Raw genomic sequence first — 23,278 nt, forward strand, 5'->3', positions numbered from 1 at the left:
ACTCTAGCTGGAAACTGGTCTAAGTAGTGACTCTGAACAGAGGATGGATAGGCTGGGAGGGTGCTCAGGAGACCTTTAGAAGAGTGCAGCAGGTCTTCACAGTGCCAATGGAGCTTTAAAAAATACCTATAACTTTTTGTTCTTGATTTTTCTGGGTAGGTTTTAGTCATGGACACATCCATTCTTCCCCAAGATCAGTCATTTGGCCAGAAATTGGCAGGAGAATCATCACTGCTTAATGTCACTAGAATGCCAGTGCCAAGGAAAAGAACTACTATCCTATGGGACAGAACCTTGGAAGATGTGTTTGAAGATGATGATGATGAGATGGAGGAACAGCCCAGTATGTCAAGAGAAGAAGCAGTGCAGGAAAATGAAGAAAATGAAGTTGTTATTGCAAAAGAAAAATATATGGTATGTGCCAGGGCTACTTTAAGAATAATTATAGCATGGAGCCTTGAAGCCATGTGTTCTTCTGGTTTCCTCCATCTCACCTCTTTTCCTGTTTCCCCTCTTTTCCTGTTTCCCCTCTTTTCCTGTTTCCCCTCTTTTCCTGTTTCCCCTCTTTTCCTGTTTCCCCTCTTTTCCTGTTTCCCCTCTTTTCCTGTTTCCCCTCTTTTCCTGTTTCCCCTCTTTTCCTGTTTCCCCTCTTTTCCTGTTTCCCCTCTTTTCCTGTTTCCCCTCTTTTCCTGTTTCCCCTCTTTTCCTGTTTCCCCTCTTTTCCTGTTTCCCCTCTTTTCCTGTTTCCCCTCTTTTCCTGTTTCCCCTCTTTTCCTGTTTCCCCTCTTTTCCTGTTTCCCCTCTTTTCCTGTTTCCCCTCTTTTCCTGTTTCCCCTCTTTTCCTGTTTCCCCTCTTTTCCTGTTTCCCCTCTTTTCCTGTTTCCCCTCTTTTCCTGTTTCCCCTCTTTTCCTGTTTCCCCTCTTTTCCTGTTTCCCCTCTTTTCCTGTTTCCCCTCTTTTCCTGTTTCCCCTCTTTTCCTGTTTCCCCTCTTTTCCTGTTTCCCCTCTTTTCCTGTTTCCCCTCTTTTCCTGTTTCCCCTCTTTTCCTGTTTCCCCTCTTTTCCTGTTTCCCCTCTTTTCCTGTTTCCCCTCTTTTCCTGTTTCCCCTCTTTTCCTGTTTCCCCTCTTTTCCTGTTTCCCCTCTTTTCCTGTTTCCCCTCTTTTCCTGTTTCCCCTCTTTTCCTGTTTCCCCTCTTTTCCTGTTTCCCCTCTTTTCCTGTTTCCCCTCTTTTCCTGTTTCCCCTCTTTTCCTGTTTCCCCTCTTTTCCTGTTTCCCCTCTTTTCCTGTTTCCCCTCTTTTCCTGTTTCCCCTCTTTTCCTGTTTCCCCTCTTTTCCTGTTTCCCCTCTTTTCCTGTTTCCCCTCTTTTCCTGTTTCCCCTCTTTTCCTGTTTCCCCTCTTTTCCTGTTTCCCCTCTTTTCCTGTTTCCCCTCTTTTCCTGTTTCCCCTCTTTTCCTGTTTCCCCTCTTTTCCTGTTTCCCCTCTTTTCCTGTTTCCCCTCTTTTCCTGTTTCCCCTCTTTTCCTGTTTCCCCTCTTTTCCTGTTTCCCCTCTTTTCACCTTATTCTACCTAAATCCAGTGTTTGGAACTACAAGTGGGATTACTTGATGCTTCTCGTGGGAAAAATGTGAAATGTGTCACAGTACAAACTAAGCAGTAAGAATTGCAGATTCTGCTTTCTCTTCTTTTGGTATCCTGTGGTCAATACATAGAAGATATTACTGATTTTTTGAGCAACACAAGATTGTTCCTTTATTTTATACACAAGAAAGCTCTGGACACTGTTCTTTAAGAAACAGTGATTTTAGTCACTTGTGGGGAAGACAAGAAGCAGGGGAACAGAAGACTAGAGACCATTTTGTGGAGCTTTCATTAATACCCAGAAAGGGGCATCTGGAAAAAGAAGGCCAAATTCTGTGGATCTTAAGTCTATCTTTAAAGATAACTTGAAGAATTTTTGTTATAAACTTGGTGTTCTTTGGCAATACCCACTCTGTGCTAACCTAAATTGCTGTGTTCGTACCAAACAGGTAGTGCAATCCACTCATAAATCCTCCTGTTTATTAATAAGCTAATAAAAGAACTGGAAAAACTATTCCCAGCTGCAGAGTAAAATTGGTAGTGTTTGAGGAATGGGGAAAACCTCACTTGTGGTAAAGTATTTCTTTATGAAAAGCATAATGCTACTTGTAATTCTAGATGCTGGTGAATCTGGTAGAAGAGCTGAGGAACAGACTTATCACTGAAAAGCAAAATAAATTACTGCTGGAAATGAAAATTCGTGATGAAGTGGTACAAGAATTTACAGATTATTTTGCTCAACGGGAAATAAATTTCAAGTAAGCTGGCTTTAAGTGGTTTTAAAGTTACTTGTTAAGAAAGTAAAAGTAAATTACTTATTTCATAAATCTTTGTTGTAAGAGACCACAATCTTCTGCTAGATCTGATCTTCTACTGCATCAGTTAATGTGTTAGTTTCTGTTTGGATTATAAACTCAGAGAAAATGCTCTTTAGAACAGGCTTTGATTTTTCTGTGGGATGGGTAGGAATGTGTTTGTGTAAAACTTTTTAAGTAATGTTTTTTTGCTGTAGAACTCTTTCTAAGGGAAGTGCTACTTTGGTAAGTTGTAGGAAGAGTGGCATTTGCAAATTCTTTGGTTCCTTTTTGTTTTAGTGATACTCCAAACATTGCTGTCTCAAGCAGCTTAGAAAAAATGCTTTTTGTTTAGTGCTGTCCATAATCTGTGTATTTGTAATCCCTTTTATTCTTCTGGTGTATGTGAAAAATACTTCTGGTTTAGGGCAGCAGAATTGTTTTGTGTATTTTGTTGTGCCAAACTAAAGAAGAAAGCATCTTTGTTAGTAGGCAACTGGCTAATAACTTTAGCCTCTCTCATTCCTAGCTTTTAGCTGATTTGGTTTTTTTCTCTACCGTAGTAAGTGCCTTTCTAATGAACGAGAGCAGCTTGAAGAAAATGCTGAAAAACGCATGGAAATCTTCAAGGAACTTGTAAATAGTTGTACTAAAAACGCAGAGGAAAAATATGAATTACAAGATCGGCCTTGCAGTGAGCAAGCTGGACCTCTGGTATTTTTTCTGTCTGCCCCAAATGTCCCTTTTACTAACTACCTGTTATGGTCATGGTATTTCTCAAGAAATACCAGGGATGGTTTCAAGGAATTGCACACAATGTGACTGTGTCCTCAGCAAGATAAATTTATTTTACTTAACAGATGAAGCTGCTGAATCTTGGGATTCAGGAATTTTTGGGGTTTTCTGCATTTCTCCAGCACAAAAGTGACAATTATTCTATACAAAGAAATTGGGAGAAAATCTGAAATTGGGAGAAAAATTTTTATGCTATAAAATCCATTGTATTTAGTGCCTATTTAAAATCTGAGTCTGACTTTAGGTCCCACATATAGACTGTGCTGGAGTAGTCACAGACTTCTCTCTTAGGGCAGTAGTAGCTACAACTGAAGCAATGAGAAGTGTTCATCCACTTAAGCCATATCTAGACTCTTAACTTGAGTCTGTCTCTTGAGAGTTTGAAACCCTTTTTAAAAAGAGAGGCAAGATGTAAAGTCAGTCTTTTGGGTATAACTTATTATGATAAATTACCACAGACTTATTTGACCTCACAAACTTTTCCTGTCATATGAAAATTTCAGATGTATTCCTTCTAAAACAGTTTGCTTGCTTTGTTCATTCAATAGTCTTCATTGGTTTAAAACGTGCTAACTTTTATAGTAAACTTGGAGGGGATGTTTTTGTGCAGATACAAGGGGAAATGTAATGGTGGGTAATTAAATGTTATAAAAATAAAGTAGCTCTAGCTTAATACTGGAAGCTGGTGTGTGAAGCAAGACCAACTGGCAATCAGTGCATATGAACCCACAAGATGGTTTTGAAGTCAGAATTACAACTGTACTTATATATTAGAATTCCTAACAATCTTCCATATTTTCTGTAGTAATAATGGCTTTTGCATAATTATTTGCCATTTCTAAATGAATCTAAATTCTTTCAGAATGAAGAAAACAGCACAGCCACTGATGCCTACATTGATTTTGGGGGTGTTATTGATTCTCTGCAAAATGATATCACTGATATCAAAAACCAGGCAGAAGCAGCACACCAGTACATTGTGTCCTTAGAGGACCCACAGGAAACAATAGGTTGTCTTGAAAAACAGCTGGCAAAAATAACTGCTGAACTAGTTGAGACCAAGGAAGAGCTGGAAAAGAAAACCAAAGGTAAGCTGGGTCGAAGTGTGATATGAAAGACACAAAAAAAGACATTACTAAGTACTGTTAAACAGGAATAATAATCTCACTGAATGGGATTGTGTAACCAAATCATACGTATAGTAGTGGTAATCCATTGTTTTGTGTATGTTCAGATTAAACAATTGTACAGGCCTTGCTTATTTCATTTTTAAGATGGAACTTATAATTGTTAATTGCAGACTTAATAATTGTGGGGTAAAACATTAAAGTTATTGATTTCCTTGTTGTAGTGTAATCCCTGTACTTCATGTTTTGCTGATGCAGTGTATTCAGGCATCATGTGGAACTTTGGAGGAAAAACTAGCAGCACCTTATAATGATCTCAGCAGAGATCTTGTGATGTAATCTGTGTTTTGAATGGGTTGTGAGTCTCAATTGTCCAGTTCAGAAAATGTAAACAACTTTTAAAATGTCCTAGTAGAAGTGAACTTGAAAATAAATGTATTCAAAAACTACTGAAGTACCAGAAGACACAAAGACATGGATTACTGAGTAAATTGTGATGGCTGATCATGTTATGCAGGCTTTCTTCCTGTTACAGGTTTTGAGACACAAAGGATTAAATTGGATGAGTCTGCTGAGCAACTTAAAGAAGCAACTGAGGTAACTTGCTCAAAAAAAACTTGGGCAAAATTGTTTGCTTTAATACAAAATTCAAATGACATAAAATGCTATTAGACTGTGCTTCTAGCCCTTTTTTTTTATCAAGTTTAACTGATCTTCCTTCTAAAAAGCATGATAGAGTTCAATTTAATGCTGAACTGTTTTTTCTTTTTCAAGAAAATGAATATACAGAATGAAAGGATTCAAGAACTGATTGACATTGTGAAGCAAAAAGATGAAGTGATTATGAAACTACAACGTCAGATAACCCATTTAGAAGAAACCAGAAAAGACTATGTAAGTCTTAGACATCTTAATTGTATTGATACAAAAAAATCTTAATATGTGTTTATAATGGACTTGACTTTGGAAAATTGCCATTTTCTTTAAATAATTGCTATTTACTTCAAATGATAGCATGTCAGTTGACATTGAAACTAAGGCCACAGCAAAATATTAGTAGAGGTGTGTGTAAATCAGACTTTCAGAAGTACTGATCTGAATTTATTATTGGAGGACTCTAGATGAGACTCTGAAGAGCCATTAAAAAAATTAAAAAGACCTCAAACTGTGAGGACTTAAAACAGTGAGAATAGAGGAAGTGTATCGCTGTCTGAATAAAAGAGGAAGAAAATGAGGTTTTGGTACAACAAAAGGTCAATTTTAGTTTAAATTAGAACTTAAGAATGTAAAAAAAGATCAGTGTGTTCCACCCACCCCCAACATGCTTGCACACTTTCAAGGGAAGAGTGTTAATGTGAATGTTTTGAGCAGAGTTTGAATTAAGAAGTTGTGACGTGGGTATCTCTGTTTTTGATAGGATTAATAAAACTTGAAATTGTGCGGTTTAATATCTGCTGAATGCTGGAGGCTAGCTTGGCTCAACATATACAGGTTAAAAAGCAAAGTCAAAACACACAGAGTTTTTTGGGATTTTTTTATTTGAGCCTGATGTCCAGTAACCTGAAGTAGTTTTGAGAACATTTTAAGTAAAACTTAGTCAGCACTCTGATCCATTTCTCTTACACTGTAAACTCAAAGCTTTGGCCATACTTTATCTTGTGTTCTGTCTCTGCCTCACAGCTGCTTATAGTATGGAATGCTCCAGGAGTGAGTGGTGTGTGATGGCTTACTATTACTGCTCCTTCCAAGAGCGAGGCTTTAACTATCCAGTGGTTCCAGGAGACTGTGTGGCATGAAATTTTAAACATGACCACAAACCTCAAGTCTACAGCCTATTGTGTTCTTTTTAATGTAGTAGTTATAGATGAATAATTGGTCCTTGACAGTCACGCGGCTTGCCACTTGTCATCTTGCAAGTGACCAACTTTTTTCTTAGTCAAAATCTGGAGTATGTATTGCAGAACTGATTAGGCTTTCAAACTGAATCAAATGTGTCATGACAAAAATGATTTTTGGCTTTGCTGAAGGATGTGAAAGCTCTCAACTCTACCAACCATGATCAGAAAGTGATGAATTAGTAGAACAGACTGTGTGCCCTTTTAACAAATTGGAAATTTCATCAGCTCTTTTGACACTGGAAATAGCTTTTGGATGGTAAATTAAGTCCTCTTAATGAAAGTCGTGTGTTTTGTGGTTCTGTAGTCTCTTGCTCTGATTCCTGTACAATGCAAAGCACTGTGTTTCTTGGTATCTGAAGCTGCAGGAGCTCTTGGTTTAATTAACTGATCGGTCAGTGACTTTTCGTCTGACAACCCCTATGCACCTTACCCATGAAGGGCTTGTAAAAATGTTTGTATAGAAAAAGCTACTAAGCCTTTTAAGTGTTCAATTTGTACAACTTCAAAGCAATTGATCCTATTTTAAAACAGGAGAACACTTTGACTACCAGTAAGAGAAAATTAGCAGAAAAGAACTCTAATGAAGTGATTGAAAGCAGCCAGCTCAAGGATTGTGAGGAAGCTGTATTGGAAGTGAGAAGAAAACGTTGCTTGGAAAATAACCCTACCACAGAAGAAGAGCCACCTACAAAGAAAGGTACAATTTCTACCATCACTCAACAGGGGGTCTTCAAAAAAAGCTTGGTTACTATTCCAGAACAGAAGAAAAAAGCTGGGAGGTGTAATCATTATGCTTTGAGGAGGAGATCTGCTATGTTACACCGTAAAAGGAAGTAACTGTTCTCTAAATGTAATCATTTTGCAGAGGGCTGGCCCTATATTGTTTACTCCCAAATGATTTAAATAAAATTTTAGTTTTTAGACTCTTTCATTTCTGCTGCTTTTTCTTATCTGTGTATGTACCTGCATACCCAGCTGTAGTTCTTAGGCAATTTCTTAACACTTGTAGTACTAAATTTTCTGTTGCTGGACTCCTGCTCAAGTGTTTGAAATTTTCCTAAGCAGCCGTCAAAGGTGTCAATGACTTACTGATTGTTCAGTCATACGGTATGTGCTGTGAACCTTAACATTTTGTTCTGTGTGCATGCTGTGAGCGCACCAGCTCTGCTCAAGGTGACAGTGCTGGCAAAGGAGAATAATTAATTTTACTCCCATTCAAGTGGAAAGCTTAAGTCCACCAATGGTGTATTTTGTACAGTTCTTGTGCTTGCGCTTTCAGTCTTTTTGCTGTTCTTGCTTTATCTGTGAGCTTATCAGGTGAATAAAATCTATTAATAAGTGAGACTGAGCTATATGGGACTTGTGCAAAATGGTATTTGTGAGAGCTCTAATTTGACTTCAGGACCCAGCTTAGCTTTATTTCTCGTAGAACTATGGAAAGGATATGCAGAAGGAAGGTGAGAGGCCTTTTCCTTCTATTAAAGGAGAATTATCAAATTCATATGATCACAGAAAAATGAGGATACAGTGAATAAACTGAATATTGGACCATCAGTCATTACATTGTGCAGTTAAAGAACAAGGCTGCACTCCGTGTGGTGGATCAGTTTTAAGTTTTTGGTGCAAAGAGTTCTAGTAAATGGGGTAACATTAGGCTGGCATCCAGGCACTAGTGTGGGGCTCCCTAGAGCTCCATAATGAGCCCAGTTGTCTTCAACATCTTCATGAATAATTTTGATGCAGGACACAAAACTATCCTAAGTTTGCCAATGATAGCTGTTGACTCCCTCAAATGGTGGGAAGCCCTGCAGAGAGATCTAGACAAATTACAGAGCTGGGCAATCACCAACCCCATGAAGTTAATATGGACAAGTGCCTGACTCTGCACATGGGACAGGAAACCCTGGCTCTAAGTACAGACTGGGGAGTGACATGCTGGAGAGCAACCCTGCTCTTGATGATCCTTGAGGGTCCCTTTAAACTAAGGATCTTCTATGATTCCATTAACAAAGCACCTCATGAAGAGAATACTGAACTTCTGATGTTTGCTGCCCTAGAAGATGGGAGAGGCCATAGGTATTCAAATTCTCAGATTGCAGATGTAGATAGATAAGCTAACAGCCAACAGGTGCATATATGGATACTGAAAGATTTAAGCAGGGTTGTATTGTCTCAATTCTTCAGTGTCAAGAAAGGTCTAGAGAAAATGGCTGGGCCTGCCAGTAATAGCAAAAGGAGATAAAAATATTAGGCTAGGTCAGCTGAGGCTGTCCTCCAGTAGGGCATTTTTGGTTTTGTACAACTTCAAGTGTCACTTGAAACCAAGACTAGGGACTTTGACAAACCCTGTGTTAAGATATCTCAGCGCCTCTTGCTTTTAGTGAAGCTTACAAAACTCCAGTCCAGGGAGAGGAATATGTTGTAACTTGTCTGATAAGTTTTCTTAGGACTACACAACTGGGCTTTCAGCAAAAACCATTTCCAAATATAAAGTTTTTAATCTTGTAGGATTTAAAAATATGACTTTATATGCTTTAAGGCTGCTGTTGTGCTTGAGCTAGCAGAAGCCCTCAATGTATCTTATCATAGGAAAACTATGGACAAGCAGGAGAAAAGTGTCTTGTTGACTTTCAAAAACCAAAACACTATTGCTAATGCTTTAGAAACACCGTTTGTTAGTGACTCAAATTGACTGTACAACTCGTTGGATCTGTTTAGAGGATGTTTCCATGCAGTACACCTGTACTTAATGGTCCAGTGTGAGACTGCCAAACTCTACCTTACCATAGATGCAGTACTCATGAGAATCCATAGTATCTCCCTGCTGTACATAGTTGAGATAATCTAATCCTTAGAGATAGGCTTGATTTAAGAGTAAAATATAGCATGCATGTTACTATGGAAACACAATTGGATTCTAAAACACTTGTGTGAAATACAGCTGGAGTCAGTGTTGAAGGTGATGAAATACATGTGATTTTAGTTAAAATGGCTCATTACTTTAGGAAAAGAGTCTTAAGTTAATAAAACATGGAAATTTTGGGTTGGAATGACATGTTGTAAATCTTTCTTGGAGAACTTTACATATAACATATTAGGTGTGGACATTAATATGTCCTTTTATCTAGTTTAGAAATGTATTGAATACAGAAGAGAAGGTTCCACACACAAAGGAAAAAAAAAAAAAAAACCAAAACTTGTGCTGGACTTTTAGCCTTGTTTTAAAAGTAAAGTGATATAGAGCATACATAAAACTTCTCAGAAAGGTGTATGACAGCATTGTCCCCTAAATGGAGGATGGCTAATTGCTGGCTCTATTTAAAAGGATTGTTGAATCAGTGGAGGTGGAAACTGGTTATCTCTGTGAATGTGATTTTTTAAATCTTCTGAACAAATCTTTCTGCAAATTATGCCTAGAAGCCCAAGAGGCATTTTAGTGTATATAAAATGTCTTAGAGGTTCTAACAACTTCAAGACTCTAAAATTCTATGAAAGTGTGGCTTTCAGGTGGTGCTAATTTTACACACAGCAATTACAGTTTGGTGTTGCTAGTGACTTGTTGATTTTAATTAACCTGAGCTGTATGGGGATTTATTTGTTCTTGATGTTGTTTTGGTTTTGTTTCTAGGACAGAGTTGGGAAAATTACTGTCTTGATCAAAAGAGAACTAATAATTCTGAGACCTACATGGAAATACTGGTACTAAAGGAAAGAACTGAAACCTTGGAAGGTCAGATAGCTGTGCTTGAAGAGCAATGCCAAAGAGAAAAAAATGAAAAAGAAGGGTTAAACCAGCAGATAGCAAAGTTGCATGTGAAACTTTCTGCTTCTGAAGAAAAGGCTTCTGGCTTAAGTGGAGAACTTCAACAATGTCAAGCTGAATATCAGGAGACTGTTTCTGAATTGGACAAACAGAAAGCTATAAATAAGGAACAAGAAGAAAAGATTATTCAACTAAATAACGAAGTAAAAGATGCTAAACAACATATAATTGACAAAGTGTCACAAATCAAAACAATGCAGTCCCAGGTAGATGAATTGTATAAATGTCACTCAGAATCTTATGCTGTGGATATTGATGCAGTTAATGTGAAGGATTCCTTAGACCCTCAAAAAGATGAACCAGAGACAGCTCAAATGAGTCCTCTGTCCATGCAGTCTCAAACTGCTTCTACATCAGATCTGAGACAGGAGAGCTCCTTTCACCGCAGCATTGAAAGCATTTGGGAAGAATGCAAAATGATAATTAAGGCTTCCTCACAAAAAAGTCATCAGATTCAGCAACTACGTCAGCAAGTTGAAGACTTAGAGAAGAGACTTCATGATAGTGACAATTACAATAATGAACTAAAAATAAAATTAAATGAGATTACAAATCAAGAGCATCGGTCTGTAAAGGAAAAAGATCTTGTGAATCAGTTAGAAGAGCAAATCCAGAAGAAAACCCAGGATTTTGAAAAACAGGCTGCAGAAAATCAGAGAGTAATTGGACAGTTTCAGGAGAAAGTTGCCAGCTATGAGGGAGAAATAAGAGATCTTAAATGCCTTTTGGAGGCTTCTAGGACTAAAGATGACAGGATGAAAGAGTTAGAAGAAGAACTAAAAGAAAAAGAATCTACTATTTTAAATCTAGAAAGTAATACAGTAGCTTTGCAAGAGAAATGCACCAGTGTAGACAGAAAACTGAAAGAACTCAGTGATCGAGAAGCAAATTTGAAAGATGAAGTTGTGCAGTTGATGAACAGTCTGGAAAACATGAAACACATTCTTCAGGAAAAGGAGAAAAATGAGCGCGAGCAAATACAGTCTGCAGAACTGTAAGTAAATATTGAATAATGAGATTTCCCCAACCCTTTACAAGTAAAATTAAGTTAAAACTCCCTTACATGAACATCATATAAAGGACATACCTTATATGACGTACCACATTTACATGTTTATAAACTTGATTAACCAAACTGCTTCTTTGAGAAATTTCTATACACTGCTTGAATTTTACATTTGCATATTCTGCAGTCTATGTTTTCCTCACCTGTTTGTATATTCTTTCAAAAATATACATCTAGATCATGTGGACCTATTGTGCAGGGAAATAGGAGCATACAATAAAATTAATTATTTGGGGATTTAATAATTTAATTGCAGACCCTTTCTGAAAGAAATTACATAGTGCAATATTATATCCTGTAACTTGTATATAAGTAGGGAATGTTTTCTTTGGAAAGGACTGAATGGCAAAAGGAAAGGAAGAAAGGGGAGGGGGAGAAAATCCTAGGGAGTAAACATGATTTTGATAATAGCTATTCTAGGTGAACAGTCTACTGTAAGACTTAAGGGAATAATGGTTGTAGAGTACAGGTAGAATTTTTGCTCAGCACTCTCTACTTTTTAAACCTGTGAGAAATAGGTGACATCTGAAAGATTCTATTTGCTATATGGGAAGAAAATTGCAATTATTGAAAAATAGCTGTAAGATGCTATGTAGCCCTTCACCTGACTATGGTTTCTTTAGTGCTGTATCTGTGGGTACTGCACATACTCTGAAGTAGTTTAGCAGGAAGGTCTGATGGTCCCCAAACCTGTGCTGGTGAAGCTTTGGAAGGATTTCTTTTTGTGAGGCCTTGTATTGTATTGTCATTTATAGGACCTGAAAAACCTTCCTTTAGTAAGTTTAAAAGTCCATGATGTCTTAGTGGAAACTCCTTGAAATAAATGTGATCACTGAAAAGTAAACCCATAAAACTTATTCTTTACTTTGCAGAACTTGTGATAGCAGGATTTATTATAGTGTTATTAGGGGTTTTTTCCACTTTTTATTCATCTTTATACTTACAAGAACTGGGATGTAGTTATCAACTTTTAACTTACTTGCTTTTAACCTTGGGCTTTCCTAATCTATAAGGTCACCTAATGATAAAAATGATTGCTCTACTGTGGTTAAAAAGATATTTTTAAAAATTGAGTGTTCAGAAGTGAATCTGAGCAGTTTGTTACTTCAGGCTCATATAGTAAGACATTGAAATCCAAATGTAAAATTCTAAAGCTTTTCATTGATCTGATAGAGCCAAGATTCTATTTGCTAATGAAACCAGCAAAGAACCTGAGCTAACATGTAAGACTAATGTTTCTTATGTCTCTTAATTTCTAACCCAAGGCTACGTAAAGATCTTTCTGAAAGCTCTGCCCTTGTACAAAGTTTGAAAAAAGATTTGCAGAGGAAAGAGGAAGAATACACAGATCTGAAAGAGAAATTTTCTGATGCCAAGAAACAAATTCAGCAAGTACAAAAAGAGGTTAGTAACCACAGGGAAAATGCTTGGGCGTGTTTGGGCTTCTGTTACTAAAATCTCTTTTCACAAACCTAAACCTACGGGTGTTAAAAGAGATTCATAATAAAGCTATTTTGAGTGATACATTTCGAGTATCTTCCGTTGTACACTACCAGCCCCTGAAATTTAATGAAGGCGCTTGCAAAAATTTAATTTAAGTAGTTGTAACCTACAGAGATTGTAAAAGGCATATGCATAAATGTAAGTTTTCCTTGCTCTTTTGTTGCAGGTGTGTACAATGCAAACTCAGGAAAAGTCCCTGAGGAAACAAGTTAGTGAACTTGAGAAAATGAAAAAGCAGTTTAGTGACGAATTAGAGTTCAAACAGCGCACCATCTTGCAACTTAAAAAGGTATTTTTTAAATAAAATTTTACTTGCTCTTAATTTTTTTAAACCAATCTACTAATGAGACAAGTTTTTGAAGCAACTGGAGAAAGCTTACAAAAGCTTGAGTAAAAATAGGAGTAGCCAGCTGAAATGAGTTTTAACAGATGAATGAAAAATGTTTAAAGAAATTCTCTTGCAGGACCTGTTTAAAACAATTTGGCAATTGGTCTAGTAAATAAATACTTAACACCTGCAGAGTTTCTCATTAGTGACACTTAGATATGTTAGTAGTAATGTTTCTTTTTATTTTTAAACAGTTGGAATGCTACTTTATACTATTACAAAGAACTTATTCATTTGGGCTCTTTGTCTTAAATGCCTTGTTTATTATTTATTAAATTCAAAATGAAAAGCTGTTCATTTTTAGCATATATATTCATTTCTTTCAGCATGTTCTGATTTCTTTAATTTGCTTTCAATGTGATATTTAGGAACAGTTGGATAAAGAAAAGCTGGAAGAAATCTCTAAACAGTATGAGAAAACACATAAAGGTCAGAACTATAATTCTTCAAATTTTTTTGTGTGTGTGCAATGACAACATAATGAGTGATCATGCCAATAACAAATTTTTATTTGTTAAATTTTAGAGTACTGAGGCATTAAAATCTCACAGTCAGAAAGTAATTTTTGAGTATTTACTAGATATATTTGTAAGCAAATAAACAGTCTCAGATTAAGAAACATAAGCAGAGAAAATATTAGTGTTCATTTAGTCAATGCTGGGATTTACTTGGTTTTATTTTACTGTCCATTTTAGCAAAAGCATAAACCAGCACACTATTGTGTATGGCAGCACAAAGTTTTTGCAGATTTGATTAACATTTAGGAGTTGAACAGTAGTTTGTTTCTCATAGCCATACAAGCACCAAAACACACATCTAAGTTAAACTGGTGAGAATAGAATCACTTCAGTTTTTGGGATCTGGAAAGTTCAGTATAGATGTTCTATTTCCTTGTAATAGAGCTTTTGATCTCAGGGAGTGGAGAAATTACTTGTAACTAAGGCTGTTTGGGAGAATGGTGGGAACTAGGAGGAGGCTCATTTGTAAATCAATTTTCAAATTTTCAGATCTGTGTGCAAAGGAAAAAATAATTGAAGATATGCGGATGACATTAGAAGAACAAGAACAGACTCAGACTGAACAAGATAAAGTGCTTGAAGCCAAATTGGAAGAGACCAACAGATTGCTTTTGGGTAATCTCTCCATGGAGAGGGAACAGGGAAGGAAAATGGTTTTGAATGCGTATTGTGATAGCTGCTTTACCTTTGTGGTTTTACTTATCAATTGCTATTTAGGTGTTACTTTTACATAACAAATAGCAATTTCCTAAAAGGCTTCTGTTGTCTGTGATCACAGCTGATAAATCCAAGCAACTTTTAGTAAAAGTATGGGAGCATGTTCAAATACACGTTTAAAATAATACATTATGTAAACTCATTTTGTGTTCTTCCTAGAACTGGAAGCCTGGAAGCAGAAATATAGAGAGCTGAACAACCAGTGCAATAGTGACTGGCAGCAAAAGATGAGCAAAAATGAGGAGAAAACCCTAAATCAAGATGAGGAATTAATAAAGCTGCAAAAAGAACTGAAGGTAAAACATAATTATATCATTCATACTTAAATCTAAGGCCATAACACCCATTCAGGGAGTCTTAAGATTTTTTTGTGTCACTGTCTTCAAGAGGCTAGGGCATGACATGGCAAATTATTACACTGGTAAAGGAAACCTCCTTGGAAGCATTTTTTCCATACAGCATCACTGATGCCCCATAACGGAGTGCACCCTGCCCTATGTTATGCTGCTGCTATGCACAGGACTTCTGTGGCTGCTTTTCCCTTACAGCTGTCTTAATCCAACCCCTGATATCAGTTCCAGGGATCTCTCCTGTCAGTTGCTAAATCAAACTCTCTCTCAAGGTCTTGTGCTTGCTGCATGGCCTGTAAGCCCTTCCTGTAAGGCTGAGGCCTTTCCTCTAACTCTCCTTGGAGTAGAAAGTAGACTTATTTTCTGAGCAACTTTACAGGTGCTTAGAAAATAAGTCTTATGTGGTAAAATGTCTGACAAGTGGTTTGATTGTGATAGAAAAGGAGACGAAGTTGCTGTGGATTGAAGTGACGTTCTTAGGTACATGCTGTCTCTGCCTACCATTCAAACTGTGCTTCATTGTTTCCCTTTCAGTCTTGAAGCAGAGGTTTAGTTTTCTAACATGTCCTTTAAAACAGCATAAAAGCTTGGGGATTTGTAAGGTAGAAGTGTCTGTTTACCACTACTTTTGACATACGTGTCTGTGATTGACCCAGAATGCTTTGAGGAAAAAAAATTCTATTCCATGAAGATGTGCCAGTCTGAATAAGAAATGCTGAAAATTGAGAATTTTTTGCAATACAGAAGAACAAGAATTGTACAATGAGTATAATTCTTGTACCTGGGAGTATGCTAGAGTAAAACTGTGCTATTGTTTCTGTTATGTTTTTGAAATTAATCCATACAATAGTATTCTAAGTCTTTTTTCTTTTTCTCTCTACTTATTGTTTTATTTCTGGTTTAATCAAATTAGGAAAATGAGGCAAAGTATCAAACTGACAGGAAAAAGTGGCTTGAGGAAAAAATGGGACTCATAAATCAAGCAAAAGAAGCTGAGAACCATCGCAACAGGGAAATGAGAAAGTTTGTGGAGGATAGAGAACATCATGTAAAGCAACAAGCAGAAATTGTAAGTGACTTTGTGTCAGCAGTGTCCTGTAGTGTCTTTTGTACAGAGTAATTCACATAGCAAGTGTTGAACAGCGGGGGTGCTTGACAGTAGCTGGCCCTGGTCAGTTCCCTTACTTTCTCATTTGACAAAGCCTAGATGAGATGTTCTCAATATGAAAGAGGAAGAATAGGAGGCTCATAAAATTAAAAATCTTAACACACAATGGAAGTTAACATGCCTATTCCTTCCTATTCCATCACATGAAGTCTTCAAAGTTCATATTGCGTGTAAAACACCAATAAACAACCCACACTTAAATGAATTGATCCTTAAAAGCTTAGAAAGCTTACTTTGGAAAATACTTCATATGCTGTGGTAGTATGTGCTAGCATTGGGGAGACTGATAGTTACTAACTAAGGCACCTTATTTGTTCACTGGACTGCAGCAAGGTTTTAATTTTTTAATCAGATGAAATTATTATATGAACTTCTGCAATCTAAAACTACATTTGCATCTAGAAGTAGTTAGCAATGGCTTCGTGGACCTGCAATCAGTACAGGAGGCTTTTAGGAGATTACAAGTAATTTTACTTTATCTGTGACTTTTTTTTGACTGAGAATTGTAATTAATAAAATCTTCAAGTGAGCAACCAGGAGCTGTGGTTCTCAAAAAGAATTTCGCAATAAGTATAAATACAGATTTTCTAGGTGAAACATGGCTTACTTTTGTATATTTGTACTGAAACTAGTTCTGTTAGCTTTATAAGATCTGCATAGGCTCTTAAGTTTAGTGAAGCTATAAAATAGTATTAACTGTGCAAAACAAAACTAGCAGAAGAGTTCAGATACTGTGTGGAAGTGGTGTTCTATTCTAACCTACCTTTTTTAATATTTAGGAAAGACTTGCTGCACAGCTCATAGAGAAGGACAGCAATCTTCAAAAGTGGCGTGAGGAAAGAGATGAACTAGTAGAAGCTTTGGAAGTACAGCTCAAGACTTTGGCTTCTAGTACCATAGAAAAAGATAAAGAAATAGAAAGGCTGAAACAGGCTGCAGTAATGGCTTCAGAAAAGGTCAGTTTTCTCTTTTTCCTTTGTGAATTTTTGAGAGTTTTTTGTTATCCATTGATTCTACAAAATATTATAGTTGCTCTTTGCATTCTGGCTCCACTTTTTGTTCTTAAACACTATCATATTGAAACCATTTGCAGCTAATTTAAAAAGAAAAGCTTTACATTTGTTTGCAACTGAATTTGTAATGGTAATTGGAGTTAGAAAATATTTAGTAGTTCAAGTAAACACTCTTGTGAATTTGGACTGGATATCTGAAACTCTCCCATTTGTTGTCTTTTCCACAGCACCAAGAACTTCATGAGCAAATGGGAGGTGAACTTAGAAATCTAAAAAAAACGAAAAAACGTAGTAAAATTAAAAGTTTTGTTATGTTTCCTCAGATTCTTACAAGGCTTTTCTTCGCTTTGCATAAAGGTGTTAAATTATTTGCTTTGTATCAGATACCTGACTGGTTTGGCCTGAGTTATAAACTGTCATGACCAAGTAATCATAATGATGCTCGTGATATATTACTTTCTCTTGACAGTCCTGAAATTTGTGGCATTTTTTGCTATGTTTATTAGGATAAGGAAACTGACATAGAAGATCTAAAAAAACAGCTGGCAGAGAAAGATGACTTAATAAAGGAAATGAAACAGCAGGTTAACCATGAAAATCCTCAGTCTTTGGCAGAAGTACCTTTACCTGAAGAAGGACAAGATAAAATTGATCAGTCTGTAAACAAAGAGGTATGTTTGTTTATATATTAATGACATGTTTATAATTCTGTTGTTTTTTTCAGTATGTAGTTCTGAAAATTCCTGGGAATGCAGTGCTCCTGGGATTCTGAGTGGGATTCCCTCTCAGAATCCCAGCAGAGCCGGTTGGACTAGTACCCTCTGACTTTCTGTGAGCTTTTATCATTTTCTTTTTATAAGAAGAAGGAGGTTTCACCTTCAGGGTCAACCAATGTAAGAAGGAACAGCTGGAATTCTCTAGAAGGGAGAGAAAGCTCCTTAAAGATAAGCTACAGAAATAATATATTTTTCTCACAAAAGCTGCTATTACTGCCTAGTTCCTAAGGAGCAGCAGAGTTAAGATGGAGACAATGGCTATGGTCCACTGCCCTTGAGGAAAAAATACTGGGAAACAAAGTATCAGGTTGAGGAACATTCTGTGATCATAGATACAAAAAAGTTCAACATTTAACAAAAAAGGTTTTAGATAATGAGGCTTTAAACTTCGCAGTAGTTGGTTTCTTCACTTCTGTTGTAAGTGTTCTGAAGCTAACAGCTAGAAAATAGAATGCCTACTTTGCAATCCACTGGGAGGCAGGGGGTGATATGTATTATATAGTATTTAACTCGTAATTTAAATCTTGTTTTCATACATTTTCCACATACCTGCAGGACCATTCTGAAATTGTCCTTGATTCTACTGAAGTGTCCACAGAGGATGGAAAAACGAGTCGGTTCCCAGAACCAGAGATGGAAATCCAGTTCACACCTCTGCAACCCCATAAGATGGAGGTGAAGCACCAGGGAAGCACCTCACCTGTTACAGTTAAAATGCTCAAGCCAAGAAGGAAAAGGAAGAGTGTAGAGATGAATGAGGTGTGAACTCGACCAACTGACAAAATCTATTGTGCAGCTTTTCAGTTTATTACTCTGATCATTTATTAAAACCTGAACTTCTTATTTTCTGCTGAGATCCCAGGGATATACACAGGGTATTATTTAAACCCCATGTCTCCCAAGTGCTGGATCTCTCGCCTGTGTTGAATATGGTCATAGACTTCAGCTGATCCAGACTGTCTCCTTGGGCCTGATTTGCACTTTCTCTTTACCTTTTACATTTCTCTCTCCTGGATAGTGCCATTTCTTGCTGTCTTCAGCTCTGATCTGTGAGATTACAGATTAGTTCTATAAAATAGTTTATTTTGGTTTAGGCAGTCATTGGTATCAATTATAATATCTTCTCTTTTTCTTTAGGATTTTGTGAAGAGTGAGAACAAGAGAAATGCAAAACCTGCTATGGGTGACTCACCTTCTACAAGCAACAAAAAAATGGTTTGATTTTTTTCCATTTTTGAAGTCAGTTTAGCCTTTTCTGTAGAGGTAGACTTGTGAAAAGAGCAAGTTTTCTTGTGCCAAAGTATCTTATTTTTATCAATGTATTTCAGCAGGTTTCTTCAACATTTATGGTGTCTTTCTACTAAACTCTATAAGCCAAAGGGTCTGTATTTTCCAAGAATGTGTAGTGTCCCAGCTGCAGTGTACAGTGATTCAAAGGGGAAGGATGTTGCAAAAGTTGTTAAAAAGACTAGTTTGAGCATGTTATCAAAGTGTGATGTTATAGGCAATGCCTTTGAAGTAAAACTAAAGTTTATCCACATATATGGCAACTATAAAAAGAGTATTTTAGGTCATAGTAGTAGCCTGGGCAGGTTCAGAGGATGAGAGATTTATTTTTCCCATCATATCCTTTTATTTACAATTAATACAATATAATTATAATTAGCTTGCCAAGGTTTAGTCTGCCTTTAAAAAGAGAACTCCTCTGTTTCCTGTATGACTCATCTCTTAAGTGTATTCTGTGAAACTTTGGTGATTTTCTTTTGGGTGTAAAATGAGGTTGTCTACATCACTTGCTGTAGTGATATCATTACTCAATTGAACAAAGGTATCAGTAGCAAAGCTCAATGTGTCAGCTTGAAAACAATATTGAAGTAAAATGAAATGAAACTTGAGGATTAAGTTAATTTTCAGGTTAAACAATGATCCTATATTTCTGTACAGATGGCTACTGCACAATCTCTTAGAAAAGAATACTCCTTAAGAAGGCAAGAATCTACTCTAAATAAAAAGTCATCTAAGAAGAAAGATGGGACGCTGCAGAAAATTGGTGATTTTTTCCAAAGTTCTCCTACTATTATTCACTCTAAAGGTTTGTATAGTATAAATAAGGCTTATTTCCTATTCTCTGGCTGCTATAGGATGGCAGAGAAGAAAAGATTATCTTGGTTGTGAGGACCACTAATTCTAAAACTTAGATTACATGTGAAATATAAACCAGATGGAATAAAAGATGCAGTGTGAGATATGTGCATATTTATCATCAAATCAATGATAACTTTTAGGCCTAAAATGCTGGAGTTACTCTGTACTTATTTACATGTAAAGGCAGTTTTAGAAACTTGCCCAGCTGCTGTGAAAAAATCAAGGATCGAATCCAAACTTGAAATCTTACCTTGTTCTAGAATCAATCCCTTGTCCCTGTGGAAACTTTGTTGATGTTTTTGATGTATGTTAATTTTATTAAATCTGAAAGCTAGGGACTCATGAAAATATTTGGAAGACTTTATTAAACTGAATATAGAGCAGTTAATGGGTTTTGTTAGGTTTAGGTATAGCCTTGGGAACATGAATTGCTTGGACTTTCCGTTGAAGGATATGTTTTTACTCTTTCCTACAGTAAAAATGATCTCTGGGTCACTGTGTTTTTACAAAAAAAAAATTAGCAGGGGCCACAAGGAATCACCAGTGTTTATTTCAAAAATACACTATTATTTATTTAAAAGTAAGTTGGTCATTTTTTAATGTGGACAGTTAAATAAACTCCTGTACCAAAGCTTGTCCTGATATGGAGTACATCTTAAATTATCTGACAGTCTGGATAATAACTGTGTGAAATTTTTTAGAATTTCTGTTTGTCATATTGGTTCCAGGAGCACAGTATTTATTATTATCAATGGAAGCCAAACTCAGACTGCTAAAAATTTCATCCTTAATTTGAATACTCAATTGGAGCAAATAAGTTCTGTTTTGTAACCTTTATTACCGTGTCATGTATGGTTTCCCTCTTTTTAGAACAGTATTTCATATTTCTTATTTTTCTTATTTTTTTCTAGTACACATACTCCTCTCTTTATAGAGCTGGTACTTGTTTGATTAAACTATAAAAAGGTATACAAGAAATTGACTGTACACTGTGCTTGTGTCAGCACAAAAGTTAAGCCTGTTGTTCAACTTAGTAGTCTTTAAGTGAGATCTGAATCCTAATTGATTTTTAATGTGCTATTTAAATGTGTCCTTTAAGCTTTTGCACCTGAAGCTACAGAAAATTGCTTCCAGCTACAGAACACTGGTAGTCAAATACCAGTTCTGAATTTTTATACTTGAACTTTGGTCTACACTGGTTTAATTTTTAAACTCTTTTAATAAAGCCTACTTTATTCATTAATTTTGAGGCTCACAAAACCATGACATGTATTTATGATAAATTTTTTCTTCTAGCAAAGAAGCTTATTGAGACAATAAGCTCTCCCAAGTCTACAGAACAAGAAAATGTCAAAGAAAATGAGCTCAAGCCAAAACGAGCTAAGAGAAAGCTGTATACAACTGACATTTCTTGCCCTCTGGATATCCCTAGTTCTTCAGTAAGTGATTGAGATTCCTGTTTTCTCCACTGTAGTGTTTTTTTGTAATCTTAAATTAACTATTAGGGGAAAAAGACAAATCTGAAGGTCTAATCAAGTTGCAGAAGTGGTTTGAAAATACCAATTTATATATTTTTTTCTACCTAACCCTTCCTTTTGATCTTTTCTTTCTGCTGTTTTACTAATTTTTTTGTTTTCTCACCTTTTTTTGACTGCTGACTGACTGTATAGGTGATACAGCAACCATAGAGATACCTTCACACCTGAATTCACAGATATTTTTCAGTGTGTGCAGGATGACTTTTCCTCTGCTACAGCAGTGGAGTTAATTTGTTTTTCCAGTAGTTGCAGTTCATCTAAGTGTGTAATAAAAAATATGTATGTATTATCGTATATATGATTGTGTGTGTATATATATATGTATATAAATAAGTAGCATAGAGGGAGAATAGAAATAGAGACCAGGAAAGAATCCACAGATTTGGAATGACATGATTGAAACACAATAAATATTAACCCAGCATCACTGGGTTGACTCCTCAAAGCCATATTCCCAAGGGCTACATCCACACATTTTTTTGAACACTTCCAGAAATGGTGTTTACACCACTTCCCTGGCCAGCCTTTTCTACTGACTGACCATCCTCTCAGTGAATGGGTAAATTTCACCAAAGTGACTCAGGCAAAACTCTGGAAACAAATTCTGGGAAAAACTATTCTGTTGGGCACACAAGTCTAAAAGGTGAATGTTATTTGTCTCTGAAGAAATGCTGAATAACCATCCTTTAATCCATCTTTTTCAGATCCTTGTAGAACAAAAAGAGAAAGAAAGTGATCATCTAATCATCAAGCGACGGCTGCGATCAAGAATAGCAAAATAACCTTGCAAAAGTGTATTTGTTTTCTTAGCTAGGGCCTATTCCCATTGTATTATTCCAGCTTGTTCTATGTAGGAAGCAATAGATATGTAGTCATGCTTCAAAATCTGTATATAGTTGTATAGAATTGTTCTGAATCCATTAAAATGATGAAGTTCAAAAAGCCTTGTGTGTGAAACTTTTTTTGTTTACTTGAAACAGTGTCTTTGGAAGTGTTCATAACTTAATCACTGAGCAGTAAGAGCTATGCCTGTGTGGAATAGTGGAATTGCTTTTTTTAAGGCAGCCTATCTACCTTGACTTTGAGTGGAAAGAAATTAGTAGACATTGATACTTGTATATCCTTAAATTCTTCTAAAATATTGAAAAACTTGCTTGCCTCAACTTCAGCTCCTTTTTGGTGAACTTTTTTTTTGATCCTTTTGGCACTCCTGTTACAGACGAAGTGGAGGCTTCTGGAAGGAAAATGTGAGGACGCTATTTCATAGAGGTCAAACCTTTATCTTTGGCTAAAGAAGAAAGGAACAGTGGTACCATTTGATCGGAGAGGGGGTGACTTTCTTGAGTTCAAGTGTGAAAAAGGGAGCAGAATATTTTCGGGATGATCGTTCAGTGATAGGACAGCTTTCCGTAGATAATGCAGATACTTCACCACGTTTGAAACCTGATCGGTGCCGTGGGAGAGGAACCACCACAATGCTTTACCCGGAGGCGGCCGCGGGTCCGTGCCCGGGAGGTGGCGCCGGGAGCCCGCGCACGGGCGGCAGCCGCAGGGACGGGCTGCGGGCGGGCTGCGCTTTGCGTTAGCCCCTCTGCTCCCGTTCCGCCGAGCTTCCTAAAGAGGCTTCAGAGCGGGGCCTCGCAGGGCTGTGTTCTCTTAGCCAAGTCCTTGTCCCCGCTCCTGCCGGCAGCCGTGGGCACAGAGGGCCTGGCACCGGGGGTTTTGGTCAATATCCCTTAAACAGCTCCTGCTCTGCCGGCTGCTGTGCCTCAAAGCAGCACCAGAAATGACTGCACTGGCTCTGTGCAAAACACCAAACACTAATCCTCCCCTCAGCGACTTTTAACGCTTTGGCTGTAGTCAGATGAGCCAGTTAAAAGGTTCTTGGCTGGCAACATGTTCCTGTTTAATCTCCTCCAGATTCAATTTCTTAAAGAATAGAAGCATGGAAGTAAGCTGACATGAGCAAGTTACTTGAGAGTGCTTGACAGAAGCCTTAAAAGCAGCTGCAAATAGAATATGGTTTTATTTTCTGAAGAAAAGAGAATCACAGTTGCTGTACAAGTTAGTTTTTCCTTG

At 36.9% G+C, this 23,278-nt stretch overlaps 1 protein-coding gene across 1 annotated transcript in view; it reads left to right on the forward strand.

Moving 5' to 3' along the window:
* The window catches only part of KIF20B (kinesin family member 20B), a 43,936-nt gene extending 21,895 nt beyond the window's left edge, over positions 1-22,041 (forward strand). The window contains exons 13-33 of the mRNA XM_084210568.1: positions 160-414; positions 2,199-2,338; positions 2,938-3,088; positions 4,032-4,257; positions 4,832-4,893; positions 5,071-5,190; positions 6,726-6,891; positions 9,823-11,011; positions 12,349-12,487; positions 12,753-12,875; positions 13,343-13,403; positions 13,982-14,107; positions 14,369-14,505; positions 15,473-15,628; positions 16,507-16,683; positions 17,247-17,411; positions 18,072-18,275; positions 18,654-18,731; positions 19,461-19,608; positions 20,958-21,100; positions 21,904-22,041. Of these exons, the coding sequence (XP_084066694.1) occupies positions 160-414; positions 2,199-2,338; positions 2,938-3,088; positions 4,032-4,257; positions 4,832-4,893; positions 5,071-5,190; positions 6,726-6,891; positions 9,823-11,011; positions 12,349-12,487; positions 12,753-12,875; positions 13,343-13,403; positions 13,982-14,107; positions 14,369-14,505; positions 15,473-15,628; positions 16,507-16,683; positions 17,247-17,411; positions 18,072-18,275; positions 18,654-18,731; positions 19,461-19,608; positions 20,958-21,100; positions 21,904-21,981 (4,044 nt within the window). The 3' untranslated portion in view covers positions 21,982-22,041. The remainder of the gene's footprint in view (positions 1-159; positions 415-2,198; positions 2,339-2,937; positions 3,089-4,031; positions 4,258-4,831; positions 4,894-5,070; positions 5,191-6,725; positions 6,892-9,822; positions 11,012-12,348; positions 12,488-12,752; positions 12,876-13,342; positions 13,404-13,981; positions 14,108-14,368; positions 14,506-15,472; positions 15,629-16,506; positions 16,684-17,246; positions 17,412-18,071; positions 18,276-18,653; positions 18,732-19,460; positions 19,609-20,957; positions 21,101-21,903) is intronic.
* Positions 22,042-23,278: the final 1,237 nt, after the last annotated feature.

Source organism: Fringilla coelebs (assembly GCF_963513975.1).
Source record: "Fringilla coelebs genome assembly, chromosome: 8".
In the NCBI taxonomy this organism is placed as follows: Eukaryota; Metazoa; Chordata; class Aves; order Passeriformes; family Fringillidae; genus Fringilla; species Fringilla coelebs.